Here is a 21706-nt window from a genome sequence, read left to right on the forward strand (position 1 = left end):
TTCCAGCTTGTGATTCATCTGGCCTGGCATTTCACATGATGTACTCTGCACAGAAGTTAAATAAGCAGGGTGACAATATACAGAAGACGCACTCCTTTCCCAATTTTGAACAAGTCTGTTGCTCCATGTCTGGTTCTAGCTGTTGCTTTTTTTCTAACTGTTGCATACAGGTTTCTCCGGAGGCAGGTAAAATGGTCTGGTATTTCCATCTCTTTAAGAATTTTCCACAGTTTGTTGTGATCCACACAGTCAAAAGCTTTAGCATAGTCAATGAAGCAGAAGTAGATTTTTTTTGGAATTCCCTTGCTTTTTCTATGATCCAATGGATGTTGGCAGTTTGATCTCTGGTTCCTCTGCCTTTTCTAAATCCTGCTTGTACATCTAGAAGTTCTTGCTTCAAGTACTGTTGAAGCCTAGCTTGAAAGATGTTAAGGATTACCTTGTTAGCATGTGAAATGAGCGCAATTGTGCAGTACTTGGAACATTCTTTGGCATTGCCTTTCTTTGGGATTGGAATGAAAACTGCCCTTTTCCAGTCCTGTCATCACTGCTGAGTTTTCCAAATTTGCTGGCATACTGAGTGCAGCGCTTTAACAGCATCTTCTTTTAGGATTTGAAGTAGCTCAGGTGGAATTCCATCACCTTCACTAGCTTTGTTCGTAGTGATTCTTCCTAAGGCCCACTTGATTTCACACTCCAGGATGTCTGGCTCTAGGTGAGTGATCACACCGTCGTGGTGATCCAGGTCATTAAGACCTTTTTTGTATAGCTCTTCTGTGTATTCTTGTCATCTCTTCTTAATCTTGTCTGCTTCTTTAGGTCCTTGCCATTTCTGTCATTTATTGTGCCCATCTTCCGTGAAATGTTCCCTTGGTACTTCTAATTTTCTTGAAGAGAACTCTTGTTTTTCCCATTCTGTTGTTTTCCTCTATTTCTTTGCATTGATCACGTAAGAAGGCTTTCTTATCTCTCCTAGCTATTCTTTGGAACTCTGCCTTCAGTTGGGTACATCTTTCCCTTTCTCCTCTGCCTTTTGTTTCTCTTCTTTTCTCAGCTGTTTGTAAAAACTCCTCAGACAACCATTTTGCCTTTTTGCATTTCTTTTTCTTTGGGATGGTTTTGGTCACTGCCTCCTGTACAATGTTAGGAACCTCTGTCCATAGTTCTTCAGGCGCTCTGTCTATCAGATCTAATCCCTTGAATCTATTCATCACCTCCACTATATAATCATAAAGGATTTGGTTTAGGTCATACCTGAATGGCCTAGTGGTTTTCCTTACTTTCTTCAGTTTAAGTCTGAATTTTGTAATAAGGAGCTCATGATCTGGGCCACAGTCAGCTCCAGGTCTTATTTTTGCTGACTGTATAGAGCTTCTCCATCTTTAGCAGCAAAGAATATAATCAATCTGATTTCTGTATTGACCATCTGGTCCTTTCTATACAATTTACAAAAATGACACTGTTGGTTTCACTTCATGTTTAACCTTGTTGTGTTTCCATGTTGCGGAGGGGCTGGGAATCTGATTGTGTTTCCATCGACAATCACTTCTATCCCACTTTCACTGCCTCCAACTTTAATATAATCAGTAGATCAGCCCTTTGCTCCTTGAGTTCCATATACAACAACCCCAGGAGATTGATCCTAGTTTAGATGCTATCTCTACTGGGCGATGGCACTGCATATGGTTATAACAAAAGCAACAAATGTATACCCAGAGGAAAAGCTTAATTATAATCTCAAGTGAGTCTCCTAACTGAGGCAGTCATAAATCATGTGGCATAATGTTCTTGTTCTTAAAATCACACAACTATTAATGTTGCAGTGCATTAATTATTTTGCTTCATACTGTGCACGCAGCCAAGAGATAATGGCTTCCATTTAGCTTAAAAAAAAAAGAGAAAGAAACTACTCAAAGACTTGGTTTGCTTTCAGCCTATATTTCTTTTTTTTTGCCACTTTTGTGTTACCCATCATTTTTGCCAGTTGGCCAGCTTTGCAGAAGGGGTTGAAATAAAGAATCAGCATCATTTTACCAGTGCACTCAGCCTATCTCAGCCTCTTCCCATGCTCATGGGAGAGGAAAGGCAGACTGGCGGAGGGTGACGTTAGGAGGAGGGAAGCAGCTTAGGTGAGGACTAGGAGGGGCAGGGAGGCACCAATGATGCTCTGGAGTCGCTTGGATCCACCTCAGTGGGAAGGAACCAGCCTCTCACCAACCCCTATTGGGCAACACAAGACCACACACACTCATTCCAGAAATAAGGGACAAATGCATTCAGATAAAACATCATTTGATAACACCTTAGTAGAATTCTGGTGAGTGAGGCAAAGTGGAGGGGATTGGCATAACCTGTGGTATTTTTTTTACCCTCTACCTACCTCTTTAATTAGTGCGGAGAACCAGTTGGTTGTAAAAGCCTATGTTTGATCCATGTGAGGTGGTCAAAGGCTTATTGCCTTTTCACAGCATTTTACCTGGTGGGTATATATAAGGATGTATCACTACTGTTCTTGGATTCCAGATGACTTAAAAATTCTATAAAAGTAACTGCTTTCAGCACATCAATGGACTTTCATGTAATCTTATCTGACTGTGCTCTAGAAAATAAAAGAAAATCGGGGGCTAGTCGTGTGTATAGTTGAACTGGGATGCGAGAAGGAAGAATATTTCATTTTCATGGAGGCAAACTGCTGAGAAAAATAAAAGGAGTCATTTAGCTTCTCCTTACCCAAAACATAAATCTCACTGTTGACCACGGCTGTGCTGAACCGGTACTTTGAGTACTTCATGGGCGCCCGCTCCGTCCATTGGTCTTGGCTGGGGTCGTATCTCAACAGCTTGTTGCTTAATCGATCAGGTTCTTCGTCAGGAAGATCCATCTATATGAAATATGACAGCCAATATAATAACAGCCCATTTAGACATCTTTGTGAGCGCATGAGTGCAATTAATCAAAGCAGACAGCCAACAAGATAAATAGAGGTTAACTACAGTGACTTATATTCACAGACACTCCAAATCCCAAGGCTTGGGATTATAAGTACACTGTCAATAGCGGAGGGATTTATATTCTGTGCTAATGGGGCTAAGGTGTTGGTTTTAGCAAAGAACCTGTGATTTTAGCAGGGAGACAATACAGTGGTTTTTTTTTAAATGAAGCATTGCAAAGCCTTAAAAAATGAAGCCAAGGTTTATTGAACAGTATTTAAAGTGTAATTTTATTTTACCAAACTTTATAGTGGTTGATTAAATAATACTTGTGAGAAACTAACTTTAATAATTTATAAGGCGTTTTTTTTTATAACCTTTCTATAATCCAAATAGAGCAAAGCTACAAAAACAATTGAGTGTTTTAGTAATGAGAGTATTTTTATACCATAGTATAGGAATGGTTTGAATTTAATTTTAAAGGTATAGGGATTAGTAGAAATTATTTGGAGTTATTTTTATGTATTTATTTCACGTTTGTTGTTCAGTTGCTGAGTCATATCCAATTCTTTGAGATCCCATGGACTGTAGCCTGCCAAGCTCCTCTGCCCATGGGATTTTCGAGGCAAGAATACTGGAGTGGGTTGCCACTGCCTTCTCCAGGGGATCTTCCTGGATCAGGGATCAAACCCATGTGTCCTGCATTGGCAGGTGGATTCTTTGTCACTGAGCCACCAGGGAAGCCCCATTTATTATATATGTATAATAAATGTATATAAATATATATATAATAAATGTGTGTATGTATACATATATATATATATATATATATAAAATGTGTAGAGACATTCGAAGCTAAACACACATAGATGTATGTGGCTTTCCCTACTCCTAAATTTCCAGCAACAACAATAGTAACAAACCTCAGGTGAAGTACTGTTTTCTGTCTGCGACGTGTTAGGAACTTCTAGGACGTCAGGCTAAAGACGACTAAGTGTCTTCTGCTTTTTGTTTTCGTGCAGGTGTTCAACACAGAAATAATTTTCTTGCTTATGAAAGTCATGCAATTAGTTTTGGCTCAGGGTTATAATCACTATACTGCAATCACAGCCCCAGGCTACCTTGCAATTTAATGCATTGTATTCTGTACAGATTAGCAAAGGCTTTCATTATCTGGGAAATAGTCACATGTTTAAAGACATTATAAATCAGGAAATACTGACTTTACTGTTTTAATGTTCCTTATAATTTAAGTGTTTAATCTCTATTTTAGCGTTAAAAAAAATCGAAGGAAAGCTTTTATTTGGAGCATATTCATGCAAAATTAACTATGTAATGAATAGCTCTGAAAAGCTTAATTACAAATACTATGTCAGGTTTCAGCTACTAGCTGTGATTAAATCTAAGTTAATTTTTGATGCGTGAACTTAAAACATGTATTAAACATGATGTTCAAAACTTTAAAAACAAGTATGATATATCCTAAAAGGCAAAATGGAAGCTCATGAAATGATTACAAAAAGACGTGTCAGACAACTGATGTATCATGAAGCAAATCTGGAGAAAGGAGAACTCATACAGGCAAAAATAAAACTAGTATGTGTTGTGTGAAGCCCCAGTCCTTTGGCCACCTGATGCAAAGAGCCGACTCATTGGAAAAGACCCTGATGCTGGGAAAGATTGAGGGCAGGAGGAGAGGAGGACGACAGAGGATGAGATGGCTGGATGGCATCACCAACTCAATGGCCAAGAGTTTGAGCAAGCTCTGGGAGATAGTGATAGACAGGGAGGCCTGGCGTGCTGCAGTCCTGGGGGTTGCAAAGAGCCAGACACGACTTAGCGACTGAACAACAGTGACAATGTCGTGGGGACAGACAGTGAGCTAGTGAGATTAATCTTTTTACAAACACTGATGGCCGGGGCAGAAGGCAGCCGGGTGGGACTTCTGTGACAGCGCCAGGTGCTGGCAGGGACACCACAGCGCAAGGAACGGACCACCGTGGTCCCAGCCCATGGGCTCCTTCATCCTGCGGCCCTGCCTCGCCGCACTTCAGTCTGGCCTCTGGTCTCTTCTTCTGCTGATGCCCAGCAGGGACACAGGGGTTTAAAATCACAGTACCCTCTTGAGAAAATGGCTATGACATCACAGATAAGTATTTCAACTTCCCACTCAGAGTGAGAAGTTTCATATGAAAAAGACCTAAGACCAGTCACACAGCTGTAGTGCAGACAGAACCAGGGTGGGCCTCCGGCTTCTCTGCCTCGAGCTTAGATGTTTCCCACACATAAGCCCTCAGTGCAGGCCTCCTTCATCGTCTGCAAGAATGGGGCAGGTTTTGAGGAACGCAGCACAAATGCTGACTGAAGTCAGGTCTAGAATAACTCACTTTAAAATTCATTCCCCTAAGCTGCTTTATCAGGCTTCCCAGGTGGCTCATTGGTAAAGAACCCGCCTGCTAATGCAGTAGATGCAATTCGAACCCTGATCCAGGAAGACCCCCTGGAGGAGGAAATGGCCACCCACACCAGTATCTTGCCTGGGAAATCCCATGGACAGAGGAGCCTGGTGGGTTATGGTCCATGGGGTTGCAAAGAGTCGGACATGACTTAGTGACTGAACAACAACAAAGCTGCTTTCACACTTTAAAATCTTCTGTTTAATATTCTATAACATCAAAAGCATGTTACCAAAAACGTGAGCCACCCTCTTTTAGCATTCAACAACTGCAGCGTTTTTCAACAGAGCAGCCAGGCTCAGCGCAGCCATGCCGAGTAGGCACACAGGAGCTTTCTTAACCTGAGGGGTCCAGCCTCCAATCACGTAGAGTTTATTGTTCACCGTTACTACCGCATGACACGCCAGCTGCAGAGGAAGCGGAGACACCCTTTTCCAGGTGTCCCGTTCCACGGAGTACCTGTCAACACAGTTTGTGATAAGATACTGGTTTTTAACCTTCATCTGTCCTCCTATCACATAGAGGTCGTTACGGACGGCACCCAGAGCATAGAGCTCTCGAAATTCTGCCATACATAACTTCTCCCAAAACTGGCTTCCTCTGTCGTGGTACCTGTGAATTAACAAGAGAGAGAACCAGGATTAGATTTACATGAAAACAACCTGCCAAAGAAACACAAGTTTCTTTTCCAAACCGAAACAACATGATTTGGTTCTTCTAGTTGGAGAGGTAAAAAACATCAATATAAGATAGTGATACGCGTTGCTATTGTTTGATCGCTAAGTCGTGCCTGAAAAACCCCAGGAAAATTATGGAAAATAAGAATAAAAGGTTCTGTTTGGAAACAGATGAAAAAATTATGTGTGTTCTATAGAGAGTACAGCTTCTACGCATAGGTTACTTATTTTGCATCAAACATTTGACAGTTGAACATATTACAAGCATTTTCCCCAGTTGTTCTAGACCAATTCTTACATTCTTCCCTAGGACGACATTTTACTTTGGGTTGGACAGGGAAGATGGAAGATTGTTCTTTTCCACCAGAAGATTGCTCTTTTCCTTCAGGTTTGTCTGACTGGTCACAAACTGAACGTCAACATTCATCAAACCTCAGAACAGCTGTCTTCTCAGTGATTCTAGGCAGGAAACCAGAGTTCCTAGCAGCAGAGACAATATTTTCACCACTACTCTGTACTGTATAGTAGTTTAGAGAAGGGAGGATCAGATGTCTACAGGTGGGGGCTGCTGAAACAGACGGTGAATATGTCAATAGAATGAAAACGTGGGTTTTGGGGTCTGGGGGACTTCCCTGGGAAGTGGTTAGGATTTCACCTTCCAACGCAGGGAGTGTGGGTTCCATCCCTGGTGGGGGAGCTAAGACCCCCACACGCCTTACGCCAAAACGCCAATACATAAAACAGAAACAACATTGTACCAAATCCAATAAAGGATCTTAAAAATAGTCCACGTAAAAGAAAAAAATCTTCAAAAGCTGAGTTTTTGTTTTCTGAGACATGGTTTAAGAGGCCAAGAACAAAAATATATCCCTTGGAGGCTGGGAAGTACATGTTTGCTGGGCGACCTGGTAATTGATTCAGCATTTTGAACTAAGAATGAGGAGCTAGAACGCCCAGATGAAGCTGTAAAGCTTACTGTTTTGGATGCGTCACAAAGAAGACAACAACGGTGGGAAAGCACGCGGTGTCCTTTCAGAGGCTGTCGGTCTAAAGACGACACGTCCTCAGCTGCTTGTCTACCAAAGCGTGAGCGATGAAAGAGATGGAAGGTGCATTTTTAAAAAAGAAACAACCTACTACAGTGCGAATAATCTACCTCCTCTTTTAAGTCAAGAAGAAGGATGTCTGCATGGGAATCTGTGAACTACAGAGTAGAGGCAGACTGAAGAGCATCTTGGCAAAGATAAACAGCGTAAGCAGCAGACACGATACCGCAGAAATGTAAACAGACAAAGACTGCGCCCTCTTACCACAAACCTCTGTCAAGTCCACACCAGTTCTGTCCTTTATTGCGCCTATCTTTGCATGAAATGTTCCCTTGGTGAGATGGAATACCAGACCACCTGTCCTGCCTCCCGAGAAACCTGTATGCAGGTCAGGAAGCAACAGTTAGAACTGCACATGGAACAGCAGACTGGTTCCAAATAGGGAAAGGAGTACGTCAAGGCTGTATATTGTCACCCTGCTTATTTAACTTATATGCAGAGTACATCATGGGAAATGCTGGGCTGGATGAAGCACAAGCTGGAATCAAGATTGCCAGGAGAAATATCAGTAACCTCAGGTATCCAGATGATATTGCCCTAATGGCAAAAAGCGAAGAGGAATTAAAGAGCTTCTTGATGAAAGTGAAAGAAGAGAGTGAAAAAGCTGGCTTAAAACTCAACATTCAAAAAAACTAAGATCATGGCATCCAGTCACATCACTTCACGGCAAATAGATGGGGAAACAGTGGAAATAGGGACAGACTCTGTTTTCTTGGGCTCCAAAATCAGTGTGGACAGTGACTGCAGCCTTGCAATTAAAAGACGCTTGCTCCTTGGAAGAAACGCTATGACAAACCTAGACAAAGTATTAAAAAGCAGAGACATTACTTTGCTGACAAATGTCCATATAGTCAAAGCTATGGTTTTTCCAGTAGTCATGCATGGATGTGAGAGTTGGACCATAAAGAAGACTGAGCACCAAAGAACTGATACTTTTGAACTCTGCTGTTGGAGAAGACCCTTGAGAGTCCCTGGACTGCAAGGAGATCCACCCAGTCAATCCTAAAAGAAATCAACCCTGAATATTCAGTTGAAGGACTGATGCTGAAGCTGAAGGTCAAATACTTTGGCCATCTGATGCGAAGAGCCGACTCATTAGAAAAGACCTGTTGCTGGGAAAAACTGAAGGCAGGAGAAAGGGGCAGCAGAGGATGAGATGGTTGGATACCATCAGTGACTCAATGGACATGAGTTTGAGCAAGTTCCGGGAGTTGGTGAAGGACAGGGAGGCCAGGTGTGCTGCAGTCCATGGGGTCCCAAGGAGACACGATGTAGCAACTGAGCAACAATAACAGCAAACACTTCTGATTATCTCTTTATTTGCCTTGCTGACAGTTTCATCACTGGGGGAAGTTCATCACTGGGGGAAGTGAGGAGGGAAACTGATACTCTAATTCTGCCCAACGTGGGAGAGCCTGTGGGTGACGTGAAACAGGGTGAGTTCAAGACAGAGAAGAAAGGGAACGCAGGGTGTGTAGTTAGACAAATAGAGAGTGGGCTTTTGAAGACAGTTAGGAGGTGAGACATTTAAGGATCAAAACACACACTTTGAGAGGATTGGAGATTGTAAAGAGTGAAGTCTGATGGCAGAATTGCACCTCTTTGAGGAACAAAGCAGAGACCAAAAGAACCTGAGGCTCCAAGGGGAAGAGCAACAGGAAGCGAGTGTCAGGGGCCCAGAGACTCCCCTCAGGAGACCCAGGCCCCCTTCCCCCAGGGACCTGGGGTCTGTACCCACCCCCACTCAGGGGCGGCTCTGTCGCCTTGGGTAGAGGCTAGAGGGGCAATCAATGAGCTGGGTTTCCATGCCTGCCCCCACTGCTGGGCAGAAGCGACATGCCTTCAATGTGAGGAGGTGAGGGGCGCCCCGCCAGAGTCTGAAGCGGGTCCTGCCATGCGAGGAGATGACAGCTAAGGAGAGACCTCTCCTTTCTCTGTCCCCACTCTGCTGTCGAGAAGCACTTCCCGAGCGAAAAGTCTGAGAAACTCTGGCTTGAGGGCCCCGAGAGGGGATAGTGTGTAAGGAGAGCTTGAGGACCTACGTGCACAGCTCTTAGCCACCCAGGTCCATTTCAGGGCTGAATTCCTGCTGTCTTCACACACGAGACCTAGACAGATGAGACTTCTAAGCAGACCCTCCTCTCCTCCTACAGTTCCAAGTTGAAGCATTCTTTGGCTGCCAACGTTCTACACTATTAGAGGTTTAGGAAGCGGGTGTTAGTCGCTCAGTCATGTCTGACTCTTTGCAACCCCATGAACTGTAGCCCACCAGGCTCCTCTGCCCATGGGATTCTCCAGGCAAGAACACTGGAGTGGGCTGCCATTTCCTCCTCCAAGAGGTTTAGGAAAGACCCATTCATTAAGGGCACAGAAAGAAAACTGACAGGCTACATAGTACATTTTGGTCATGAAAAAAATCACTTATTACTCTGAATTGTGAACTAGAAAGTGTCAGCTCAGAGGAGTCACTGTTAGTAAACTTTTCTTCTTGTTAAAAGTTATATGCAGCTATTCAAAATCAAAGCGATTATAGCGCATGGATAAACAGTGAAAACTGAATGAAAACATACAGAGGGATTGTGAAATATACACATTTAACTCAGCAACTCCATCTATATCTTCTTAACAATGAAAGTGAAGTGAAAGTCACTCAGTTGTGTCCAACTCTCTGTGACCCCATGGACCATACAGTCCATGGAATTCTCCAGGCCAGAATACTGGAGTGGGGAGCCTTTCCCTTCTCCAGGGGATCTTCCCAACCCAGGGATTGAACCCAGGTCTCCCGCATCGCAGGCGGATTCTTAACAATGAAAGGGAGAGGGAAAATAATGTGGATGCTTTCATTATGAATTTTACTTCTATGTAAAATACATGATCACAGGGTAATTCAGAATAGGTGTGATTTAAAACATGATCTCTCAGCAGTAACTTCTGCTGCCAATGTCAAAGCAAGATAATGGAAACAAACTTACAAGCACATCGCTGGATACAAACCTGTAGATTTCAATGTTCTTGCTCTTTTGTCTGGAGAGTTTAGAGGCGCTGGCTTCCCCAGCCACGATGATAGTGTTGTCTTCCATGACGACACCAGTACACACGGTGCCCAAACCCTCCCCGTACTTGGGAGACGAGATGAAATAGGTCTTCCGCGATGCAGGGTCATAGCAAAAGCTGGCGTCCCCGTAGTTCCTATGTCTTGACCTGATCCCTGAAGCATTGGTGCCAATGCACAGCAAGAGACTGGTGGTCTCCATGCCGTAACGAAGATTCAGGGCCTGCGACTGGGGCGTCTTGATGGCTTTGAACGCGTTCTGAATGAGGTCGATGCACTTTGCATCACACAGAAGCACCGTGTTCCTCCTCAGGGCTTGTCTCAGAAAGGAAGGGCTGACCAGTTGCAACCTAACCTGCTTCAAAAGGTCCACGAGGTGCTCCGTGCGTCGGTCCGGGAGATGATTGACCCACCTCAGAACGAGGTCCAGAATGCTCTCCTCTCTGGACACGTTCAGGTCGTCCGACTGAATAAGCGTCAGGAACTGGTGCGCCTCCACTTCCAGGATCTCTTCATGTGAGCTCACCTCGGCAAAGTGCTGATACAAATATTTCCTCGACTGATCGGCTAAGTCTTCCGCTCCGATCTGCTTTGCAAAATAATAGATGCCGACACAGTTCGAGGCATCCATGTGGGCCATCATGTACTTCTGACACACCTGGAAGACTTCCTCCATCTGCATGAAGTAGGCAGCCATGGCCACAGTCTGCACATTGGCGTTACTGATCTCCAAAGCTGCGTGGTACATGTAATGTAATATCACCGACACACTTTCCGCCGTGATGTCATAAAGCACCACCTCTCTCTGGGTGCACTCGAGGAGCCCACAGGTAAACATGGCTTTGAAATAAGGGCTAAAGGCAGCCAGGACCAGTCTGTGGCAAGGGAACTTCTCCCCTTCTGCGATGATTACAACATCAATCATTTCTGCTAAATCTTTCATGTTCTTAATTTTATTCAGTAAGTTCAAGCTGTGCTGGTATTTTTCTTTCCCCTCAGACTTGCACTCCATGGTGTCCTCTCCAACGTCTCTAAGGAAGTCTTCTTTAAACGTAGCTTGGTTCTTGAGGGCCTGTTTTCATGTCTGATTACTCATCAAGCAACAGAGATGTCATGAAACATTCCTGAGGGGAAGAAAAGAGGCAGGTTTCTTCTAAGAAAAAGAGTGTCTGAAATTTAAACACGCAGCATTAGTTCTAAGAGGAATTTATAAGTAAATATTTATTCATTCCAAGCAGAGACTTTTTATATTAAGACAACCATCTGGGGGCTTCCCTAGTGGCTCAGCAGTGAAGAACCCACCTGCCAAGCAGGAGACTCGGGTTCGATCCCTGGTTCGGGAAGATCCCCTGGAGAAGGAACTGGGAACCCACTCTAGTATTCTTGCCCAGGAAATCCCATAGACAGAGGAGCCTGGTGGGCTATAGTCCACAGGGTTGCAAAGAGTCAGACACGACTTAGTGACTAAACAACAACAAAAAACCAACAAAAGACAACTACTGTGGTATCTAAAATAATGGCATTGATTGTAAAAAAAAAAAAAAAAAAGAAAAAGAAAAACCAATACATTATTAACCACAAATAATATTTCTCTAACTAATGGCAGAGATTTTTCTAGGAGGGCTGGAAAGACCTCCCTGCCAAGGTGAATGAAGAGAGAATAGATGGGCACCTTTTTAAACATGACTTTCTCTATCTGCGGCGCACTGGGTCTTGGGTGCTGGGCCACCTTCCCCAGCTACGGGCTGGGCTGCTCTCCGCTTGCGGTGAGCCGGCTTCCCACTCCAGGGCCTCCCCTGCCGCACAGGCTCTAGGGTGTGGGGGCTTCAGTAACTGTGGCACACGGGCTTCATTGCCCCGAGGCACGTGGAATCTTCCCAGACCGGGGATCAAACCTGTGTCCCCCGCATTGGCAGGCAGACTCTCAACCACTGGACCAGCAGGGAGTCGAGATGGGCACCTTTTGTGTGTCCACTTCTTGTTACCAGATTCAGCTGACCCGCAGGTGCAGGACCGGGGTCATCAGGAGACAGTCTCTCTGTGGAGATGCAACCCCACTACCCCAAAGGTTACGCACGCTGTCCCCCAAAACGCACCCAGATGTGATCACGGCCACTCTGCAAAATCGCAAGGGGCCTTATAGGCTGGCTGGATAAACAGTCCACTAAAATTCTGCTCAGATTTTGCTGTGGAGTAAATACTTCGAAACAGGGCTTGGGAAAACAAAGCACAATCAAGTGTCCATTGATGTGAGGACTCAGAGCACTTGAAACTTACAACTAAATAGTCCTAAATTTACAAAACCCACAAGAATCACCCCTTTCTCTGACCCTCCCTATGATAGGCTCTTCCCTATCTCCCAGAGGCAGAGGCGGAATTACTTCTTGCCTGAAAAGGCACAAGTCTATTTAAAAATCTCTTCAAGCTTGCCTCAGCTTCACCTTCCCCAGGCAAACGGAAACAGGATGTTTCAAGGAAGCTAATTAGCCATTTTGCGCTGAAGTAGGACATTCCTCGAGTCGGAAGCCGGATGGGAGGAGTGGATCTCAAGTCTCTGTCACTCTGTCCAGGTGTAACGTGGCTAAAGTTGTACACAGCAAGAACTAACATCAATGGCAGAAAAGTCTCAGCAGAGGAGCTAAGAAAGAAGTTCAGTTCAGTCGCTCAGTCATGTCCGACTCTTTGCAACCCCATCAATCGCAGCACGCCAGGCCTCTCTGTCCATCACCAACTCCCGGAGTCCACCCAAACCCATGTCCATCGAGTCGGTGATGCCATCCAACCATCTCTTCCTCTGTCGTCCCCTTCTCCTCCCGCCCCCAATCCTACCCAGCATTAGGGTCTTTTCCAATGAGTCAACACTTCGCATGAGGTGCCCAAAGTATTGGAGTTTCAGCTTCAACATCAGACCTTCCAATGAACACCCAGGATTGATCTCTTTTAGGATGGATTGATTGGATCCATAGGGGAGGTGATAATTTCAACGTCAGCTGTCAAGGTTATAAGCTTTCTAAATTTCTATAATCTGGTAAAGCGTTAGAAATCTCATATGTCTCAATGAGACATGGCATGTTTTTGGTGTTGAATTAAAGTTCATTTCAGGAAACAAGCGTTAAGCATAAGAGGAATGTTTAATGATGTAATAGCAACTATAAGACCTAAAAAATCACTGTGCTCAAGGGTGTGGAATCATAGTGACTAGCCAGTCCTAGAATCCGTACATTCGAAATGAGAATACAGCCCTCCTCATCGGATCTTCTGGCAGGAATGGCTCAGCTGGCTTCCCTGATGGTTCAGTGGTAAACAGCCTCCCTGCCAATGCATGAGACGCAGGTTCGACCTCTGAGTCGGGAAGATCCCCTGGAGGAGAAGATGGCAACCCACTCCTGTCTTCTTGCCTGGGAAATCCCTCAGACAGAGGAGCCTGGCAGGTTACAGCCCACAGGGTTGCAAAGAGTCAGATATGACTTACCGATAAAACAACAATAAGAACAGCACAATGGCTCAGTTATATTTCAGTAAGAGGTTAAACTTCCTATGTAAGAGTTTTCAGGCTAAAAGTGAACCTTTTCTTTTTTGCTTTTTTGTAGATTTTCAAAGAGAATCCAGTTATGGGTAATTAGGCAGTCATTATCTTTCTGAGCTCTCCTGCGACACATTATGAGTGGTCTGAACCATATTATGTAAGCTTCTTTATACATAAACACATCAGTCAGCTTTACAGATGACAGCTGTTGCCTCAACCTAAGAAGTATAAAACCGGTCTTATAAGGAAATAAATGTTTGAAGATTTCCATTCCATTTACTGATATATAAGACTCTTTCAAAGGGCACCTACCCCCACAGTGCTAGAAGGCCACAAGCAAGCTTCCCGGTGGGATTACAGAATCTAACACAACACAGGCAGTTCAGCCTTGCTAGTTCCTAAAGCGCTTATCTTGATGATGCTGGAGGGAAATGAGGTACTGGGGATCCAAGTGTTACGACTGCAGCCTGGGATTTTGTATCTTTCAGGCAGGAACCAAGCCACCCTTGTTGAACTTTTTGGCTTAGGCCTAGTTTCATAAAAACAGAAGTGGCATTCATTTCAAAGAGGTTAAAAACGGAATCCTTGGTCCATGATGGACGAGTTTTCTTTTTTTAAACCTCTATCTTATTTATTTATGCATTTGGCTGTCCCGCTGTGGAACGTGGGCGCTTCGATCTTTGGGTGGCGTGGGAACCCTTAGTTGCGGCGTGTGGGATCCAGTTTGTTGCCTGGGGGTGGAACCAGGGCGCCCTGGATTGGGACCGCTGAGTCTTAGCCACCGGACCACCAGGGAAGCCCCTGGGCCGGTTTTCTTGATAAACATGTCACAGGTAATGTCTTACACTCAGCTCTGTATGGACAGTGCCAGCGTTCTCTTGGCACTCAGCCTGACTCCCTTGGGGCAGAGCGGGTGGGACTCTCCCCCCACGGCCCTCGCCCTGAGGCTGCTTCAGGGGCTGGCGGGACCCTGAGACTGGGCGGATTGCAGTGGCTCTCAGCCTCTGGTGCAGTGGTTGGGGGGCGTCCACGTGCTACACAGATCAGGGGTCTGACCCTCTGCTGCCGTGTCCCCACAGCCAGCAGGAGGACGGAGCCAGGACAGGAAAGGAGGCGGCGCTTCCAGAGCGGCGGCGCTTGAGACATGCCTCATATCTGTGTGTTTCAGTTCAGGGGAAATCCCACTCCCTTCGATGTCTAAGCAAGCTTGAGCTGGTGGGTGCTGCTGTTGGCACTCAGGAGGCCTCACTAGTACAAGTGGCATATGTGTGAACATGAGACAACGTTGCATAAGGAATTGCAAATACATATTTTACAGTTTCATTCTGGGTTTATCCTTACGTTCTCTGTTACTGCACTGTGGAGCAAAAGAATTGTAGAAATTTCCACAGTTGCTCATTTCTCCTTGACAGAAGGTGGAAATCACTAAGTCAACTCTTCTGAATTTACCTCTTCACATTCAGTGACCACAACATCTTATAAGCAGAGGAACTGAGTCTTGAACCCAGACTCCAGAGTCTGCTCTCTTAATCAGCCCTCTAATGCAAGCACCCGACAAAAACCAGGACGGAAATCTCTCAGGCTTCGTGGGTTTCTGTCTGAGTTCAGCGCTGCCACTGCAATGCAGGCATAGCCATAGATAGTATGTAACAGAGGAGCATGGCTCTGTGCCAAAAATAAATGTTTTTCAGACACTGAAACTTACATTTCGTACATTTTCACATCATGAAATATTGTTCTTCTTTTGGTTTTAAAAAGCCATTTAAGATGATGAAATTCATTCTGAGCTCATGGGCAATACAAAACAGGCCGCAGGACAACAAGCCTGCACCACTGTCATAAGGAAATCCACCGTCCAGACCCTGTCTGGTGCCCAGTCTCCAAATCTCTGCTTAAATCCAGCTGGAGAGTTTTGAGACGCGGAAGGGTCAGATTCCTCTTTTAAAAAGATCATCTGGTTGTCTCCCCGAGATTCCCGAAGATAAATCAATTTTCTAAATAAATGTTTGGATTCAGTTTCTCTGCCCCAAACACTGGCTTCAACAACAACAACAAATAATACTTTTCACATCCAGAAGAAGCATTTATGACTTTTTTAGATGGGCACATATATTTAAGTATGTGTTCCTTCTAACCGTGGGGCTTCCCTGGTGGCTCAGACAGTAAACCATCTGACTGCAATGTGGGAGACCTGGGTTCAATCCCTGGGATGGGAAGATTCCCTGGAGAAGGAAATGGCAACCCACTCCAGTACTCTTGCCTGGAAAATCCCATGGATGGAGGAGCCTTGTGGGCTACAGTCCATGGGGTCGCAAAGAGTCGGACATGGCTGAGCAACTTCACTGGTTCACTTTCCTTCTAAGCACCTTTTATACAATTCCTGAAAGCTACTCTAATTGCCATGGATTTACAGACCAAATGACTTTCCTGCTGGAGATCCTGGAAAATGCTTGGGCAGTTAAATACTTCGATAAGCATTCCCAGCGTTGTTCCTTGTACACATAAGCTGCACAGCAGACACTGATATTGCAGACGGGGGCTTTAAATTGAGGTGGTCCTGGGTCTGGGATTCCCTGGTGGCTCAGACGGCAAAGAATCTGCCCCCAGTGTGGGAGACCTGGGTTCGATCCTTGGGCTGGGAAGAACCCCTAGAGAAGAGAATGGCAACCCACTCCAGTATTCTTGCCCGGAGAGTTCCATGGACAGAGGAGCCTGGCGTGCTACAGTCCATGGAGTCACAAAGAGTCGGACATGACTGAGCGACTCACACACACACACACACACACACCACAATCCTGGGTCTGAGTTGAGCCACTTACTTGCTGTCATCCTAGAACGATGGGACCTTTCTGCACGCTGGTTTCTGCGTCAGTAAAATGGGGGGGGGGTGCTGTATATAAATAAAGTATTCACAGTTGGATCAGTCCTTTGGGTCCAGGTACTCATGGTGGGGAGAGTAGCAGTGTGGCTCAGAGGTGAGGAACACGGGCTTTCTGTTGGGTTCCTGAGACCTGGGTTCTGTGCCATTTACAACACGAGCAAGTTTCTTAGCCTCTTTCTGATTCCTGACCTGAGATTAGTGTCGAGAATTATATAAGAATAGTTGGGAGAGTTAAATAAAGCCATGCATCTCCAATATGTAATTTGCTTGGTGAAGCTGAATATACCTGGGCAAATAATTTTTGAACAATAAAAATGTTTGGGCTCCTAGACAGACTGCTTGTGGGCACAGACACGGCTCACAAGTGAAAGAACCGACAGCAACGTTTCCTTGTAAGGCGGGCACAGAGGGCATTCTCCTTTCATCGGCAAAATAAAACTGTACAAATGCTCTCAATGATATCAATGGGAAGTTATTCTCTGCTCCAATTTATAGAGGACTGAATTGGTGCACCCATATTAATAGTGCCCATAACAATGGGGAAAAATGAGTAGCAAAGATAAATATGTCACAAGAATAAAGCCTAATTACTCTGCAAATCCAACATGCAGTTTCACCCACGTCCAGAATGCTTAGTTTTAAGAAGTGGATTGCTATAAAGTTTAATGGGACATAAAAATGTTAATTTACTTAAACTGCCAACGTTGTGCTTTTACCATGTTTAGTTTTATAATCTTTATATTATCTTTAAAGTTGCTCAGTTCAGTTCAGATCAGTCGCTCAGTCGAGTCCAATTCTTTGTGACCCCAAGGACTGCAGCACACCAGGCCTCCCTGTCCATCACCAACTCCCAGAGTTTATTCAAGCTCATGTCCATTGAGTCGGCGATGCCATCCAGCCATCTCTGAATAATGATTCATACGTGACCATGCCTCCATATTTTGCTGCAGTTAAAAGTACTTTGAATTCATAGCAGCACTGTTTGAATTAGCAAAACTTTGGGAAGAGCCTAAATAGCCAATAACGGGAGAACAGATAGACTAGAGCATATTCACTCAAGAGAATATTGTACAGTATTTAAAAAGACATTGTAGAAGCTTCAGAAAAGAATGAACTAGGGCTACATGTATCAACATGGATGAATTTCACAAACCTCAGTGTGTGAAAAAGACTGTAAAAGAATAGGGGCTGCGTGCCATTGACATCTTGTTTAAAATATGCAAAACAACATTATATACTCTCATAGAGTAAACACAGAGGGTATATTATGACAAAGTAAATACAAACCTTTGGTGACTGTGGTAAAGGGTTTAGGGAGTTTTTTGTACTATTATTAGAACTGTCCTGTAAGTCTGACATTATATTAAAACGAGGAGTCACGGACTTCCCTGGCTGTCCAGTGGTTGGAACTCTGTGTTCCCACTGCAGAGGGCGTAGGTTCAATCCCTGGTCGGGGAAATAAGATCCCACATGCCACCACAGGGTGTGACCAGAAAATAAACAAAAAGAGGAAAGTTAGAAGAATTGCATATTCTCTAAGGATACATACAGCTGTAGCGGAATATGAAGAAATGAGAGGTAACAATAAACACCACTCTCAGGACAGCAGCTGCCTCCAGAAGGCAGGAGGGGGCATGGCTGGAGAGGGGTGCAAGGAGCTTCAGCTGAATAACCCATGTTTAATTTCATCAGCTGCATAGGGGGCACCCCACGCATTTTACTATTATTCCTTATGCCTTTTGCATGTCTTAAATATTGCAAAAACTAAGTTTAAAATTAAAATTTGTACTAACATTAGAGAAACTTACAAACTTTGAAAATTGAACCTACATTATAAACCACATTAGTGTGTGTATATATAGAGAGACAAACAGGATATATAGATACATTATGAATCTCCTTTTAAACCTGTCACGGTGTAGGCAACCTAACTTACGAGTCACTGGAAAATCCAAAAGCTTACACCCTACTTCTCCAGTCTGAATGAGAACTGCTTTGGGAGAAAGGCAGGAACCATGTCTTCCTACATCTGCTTTGGTGGGAAAAGAAGTTACTGGATTCCTGAATTAGTGTATATATATATATTTTTTTCCCATAGAAATGTTCAGTATGTGAGGAGGTTATAATCTGAAATGATAGAGTTGGTCAACAGCAAAGCCTTGAATTTTATTGATGAAAAAGACTGAAGACCTAGGAAATTACGTGGTTAGGGTCCCAAATTGCAGCCTAAAACCCCTTTGAACAGATTTCGGTTGGCAAGCCCAGGAAGGTCAACATGACATCAGAAAGTGATGTCTGAGTTCCAGAGTTACCACACAGCCCTTCTGTGAGCTGGTGACTCTGTGCATGAGATCAGTTTCCCCACATTCGCAGAAATTATCTCGAGCCTATTTTCACCAGCACCAGCGTCCTCCAGGCATCAGAAGGCGCTCTCCGAGCGGCCCCTCCCAGCCCTGCCTGCCTCACGGGCTGACTTCGCCTCCTTGTGTTACCAGGCGCTTCGTGCCAGTGAACCACTGGCTGTTCCAGGGCTGTCAGCCTCACATGTTGTTCTCTGTGTCTGGAGCACCCTTCATCCGCTTCCGCCTCAAAAAATGGAACTGGCTCTTCAAAATCCAGCCCAGACATCAGCCTCTCCGAGAAGCCTTCAGTGCCCATCCTTGCTTCTTACCTCGAGAGTACAACAGTGACTGCACTCTTGTTCAGTTCAGTGCAGTTCAGTCGCTCAGTCCTGTCTGACTCTCTGCGACCCCATGGACTGCAGCACGCCAGGCCTCCCTGTCCATCACCAACTCCCGGAGTTTACCCAAACTCATGTCCATCGAGTCAGTGATGCCACGCAACCATCTCATCCTCTGTTGTCCCCTTCTCCTCCCGCCTTCAATCTTTCCCAGCATCAGGGTCTTTTCCAACAAGTCAGCTCTTCACATCAGGTGGCCAAAATATTGGAGTTTCAGCTTCAACATCAGTCCTTCCAATGAACACCTAGGCTGATCTCCTTTAGGATGGACTGGTTGGATCTCCTTGCAGTCCAAGGGACTCTCAAGAATCTTCTCCAACACCACAGTTCAAAAGCACTGCTGTTACTTCAATTTATTTATGCATGCACCCTCCTCCCTTTTCACTGGAGAGCACCGTTCCGATCTTAACCCTTTTGTATTCTTTTTAAAAAACATTGTTTATTTATTTACTTATTTGGCTGTGCTGGGTCTTAGCTGCGGCATGTGGGGTCTAGTTCCCTGACCAGGGATCAAACCTGGGCCCCCTGCATTGGGAGAGCAAACTCTTAGCTACTGGACCACCTGGGAAGTCTCTCCTTTTGTATTATTAACATCTGTCTGTGACATTACCTGGCACAGAAGAGTTGCTGAACATGGTTTGTGCAGTTAAATGAGTGCTTTGCTTAGCCCTAAATGACAAGTTCATAGCTTTTATGCATGTTATTAACCAATATCTTGAAGATGTTTTCTTTCTACATACAAAAGTGGCGCTTGATTCTTTAAGTTACTATCCCTTTGTCCAAGGCAAATAAATCCTGCAGAATCATTACCTCGATTTCCTTGCCTACAGCTTGACACATTCTGACATCCAGGTCTCCGGCCCTCAAAATCAGTTCCCAGTCACCATGTGCTCAGGAACTTGGCCCCGGTCCTGTTCTTAGGGGCCTGAAGCCAGAGATAGCAAATTGGCAGCTCACAGACTTTATTTGGTAACTTGTCAACATGCAAAGCTGATATATTCCAGGATCCATTGAAAAAAAAAAAAGGAAGACAGGGCAACAGGGGGTTCTTAATTTGTATGGCGACAACCACCAGCAGGACTTAGTAACCCCACCTCTCAGACAGAGCTTCCCTGGTGCCTCAGTGGTAAAGAATCTGCCTACAATGCATGAGACCCGGGTTTGATCCCTGGGTTGGGAAAATCCCATGGAGAAGGGAATGGCGACCCACTGCAGTATTTTTGCCTGAAGAATCCCATGGACAGAGGAGCCTGGTGGGCTCAGTCCATGGGGTCGCAAGAGTTGGACACGACTGAGGGACTAACACACACACACACACCTCTCAGACCACCAGCAGGCCTTTAGTAACCCCGCCTCTCATAGGGGACATGCCTCCCCATTGCCTGCCCCCTCCTCCCTGGACCCGCTTCCGCCCTCATTTCTAACTCCTCGGCTGCTTTTGCTTTTCTCACCCCTACCCCCGTTACCTTGGCGACCCCTGGCTTCCCCCACTAGTCCCCAACCCTATTGCCTTTCAGCATCACCATCTTGTTCAGAGCCTGGCAGAAATGGCTCCGGGCTGGCCTGAGTGCACTGAGTCTCCCAGGGGTATTGACAACCCTGGATTTACTGCATGGGAATAAACCGCCCCCCACACCGGGGCCTCAAGGCCGAGCAGGATGGATATAAGCTACATAAGACGAGTCTCCTTTGCTCCTTCCTTTGCGGCCTCTGCATTCTCCCCAGAGCCTTTAGCTGGCACAGAGCTCCTCAAGAATCCCCCGGGGGTCGGGGCGGGAGGGAGACGCAGGGCGGTCAGAATCTTCAATCTGCAGTGAAGACTCTGGACCGTGTGCTGTGCCGGGCACTGTCCTCGGGTTCCAGGAGGACCCCCAGGACCGGCAGGCACAGCCGCCCCCTCCCCGGCGCTCACGGGCAGGCGAGGAGGGCGCCCCACGACCGGGCGGGTCCCGGGCGCGGGGCTGCGCGCGCGCGCGCGGCGGAGGCGCAGGGGGCGGAGGGCCCCCGGGACGCGCAGGTGGTCCTCCCGCCCCGAGGAGGGTCGCGCTACTCACGGGGCTGCCCGGCTGGAGGCGCGGCCGCACTCACTCCGCTGGGGCCGTCGCGATGGCGCCTGACCGGCCGGGCGCCTGACCAATACGGACCGAGGCGGGGCGCATATAAATAGACGGCGCAGGGAGGGCGCGCGGGGCCCGCGGGCAGGGAACCGACCTGGCAGCTACGCGCGGGCAGGTGCTCGCCCTCCGCGCCCGCGGCCGCCCCCGGGGCGCAGGCACCGCGCGCGGTCGTGCCTGCTTGCGTGCGTGTGTGCATGTGTGTGTGTGTACACGCGTGTTGC

At 45.9% G+C, this 21706-nt stretch overlaps 1 protein-coding gene across 1 annotated transcript in view; it reads right to left on the bottom strand.

Annotated features, from left to right (window-relative positions):
• KBTBD12 (kelch repeat and BTB domain containing 12) overlaps positions 1–21459 on the bottom strand; it is a 51148-nt gene extending 29689 nt beyond the window's left edge. Inside the window, exons 1-4 of the mRNA XM_081526602.1 lie at positions 21423–21459; positions 10164–11345; positions 5728–5998; positions 2731–2881 (exon numbers count right to left, since the gene is read on the bottom strand). Of these exons, the coding sequence (XP_081382728.1) occupies positions 2731–2881; positions 5728–5998; positions 10164–11233 (1492 nt within the window). The 5' untranslated portion in view covers positions 11234–11345; positions 21423–21459. The remainder of the gene's footprint in view (positions 1–2730; positions 2882–5727; positions 5999–10163; positions 11346–21422) is intronic.
• Positions 21460–21706: the final 247 nt, after the last annotated feature.

Source organism: Giraffa tippelskirchi, chromosome 9 (assembly GCF_054371585.1).
Source record: "Giraffa tippelskirchi isolate mGirTip1 chromosome 9, T2T-mGirTip1v1.2.pri, whole genome shotgun sequence".
In the NCBI taxonomy this organism is placed as follows: domain Eukaryota; kingdom Metazoa; phylum Chordata; class Mammalia; order Artiodactyla; family Giraffidae; genus Giraffa; species Giraffa tippelskirchi.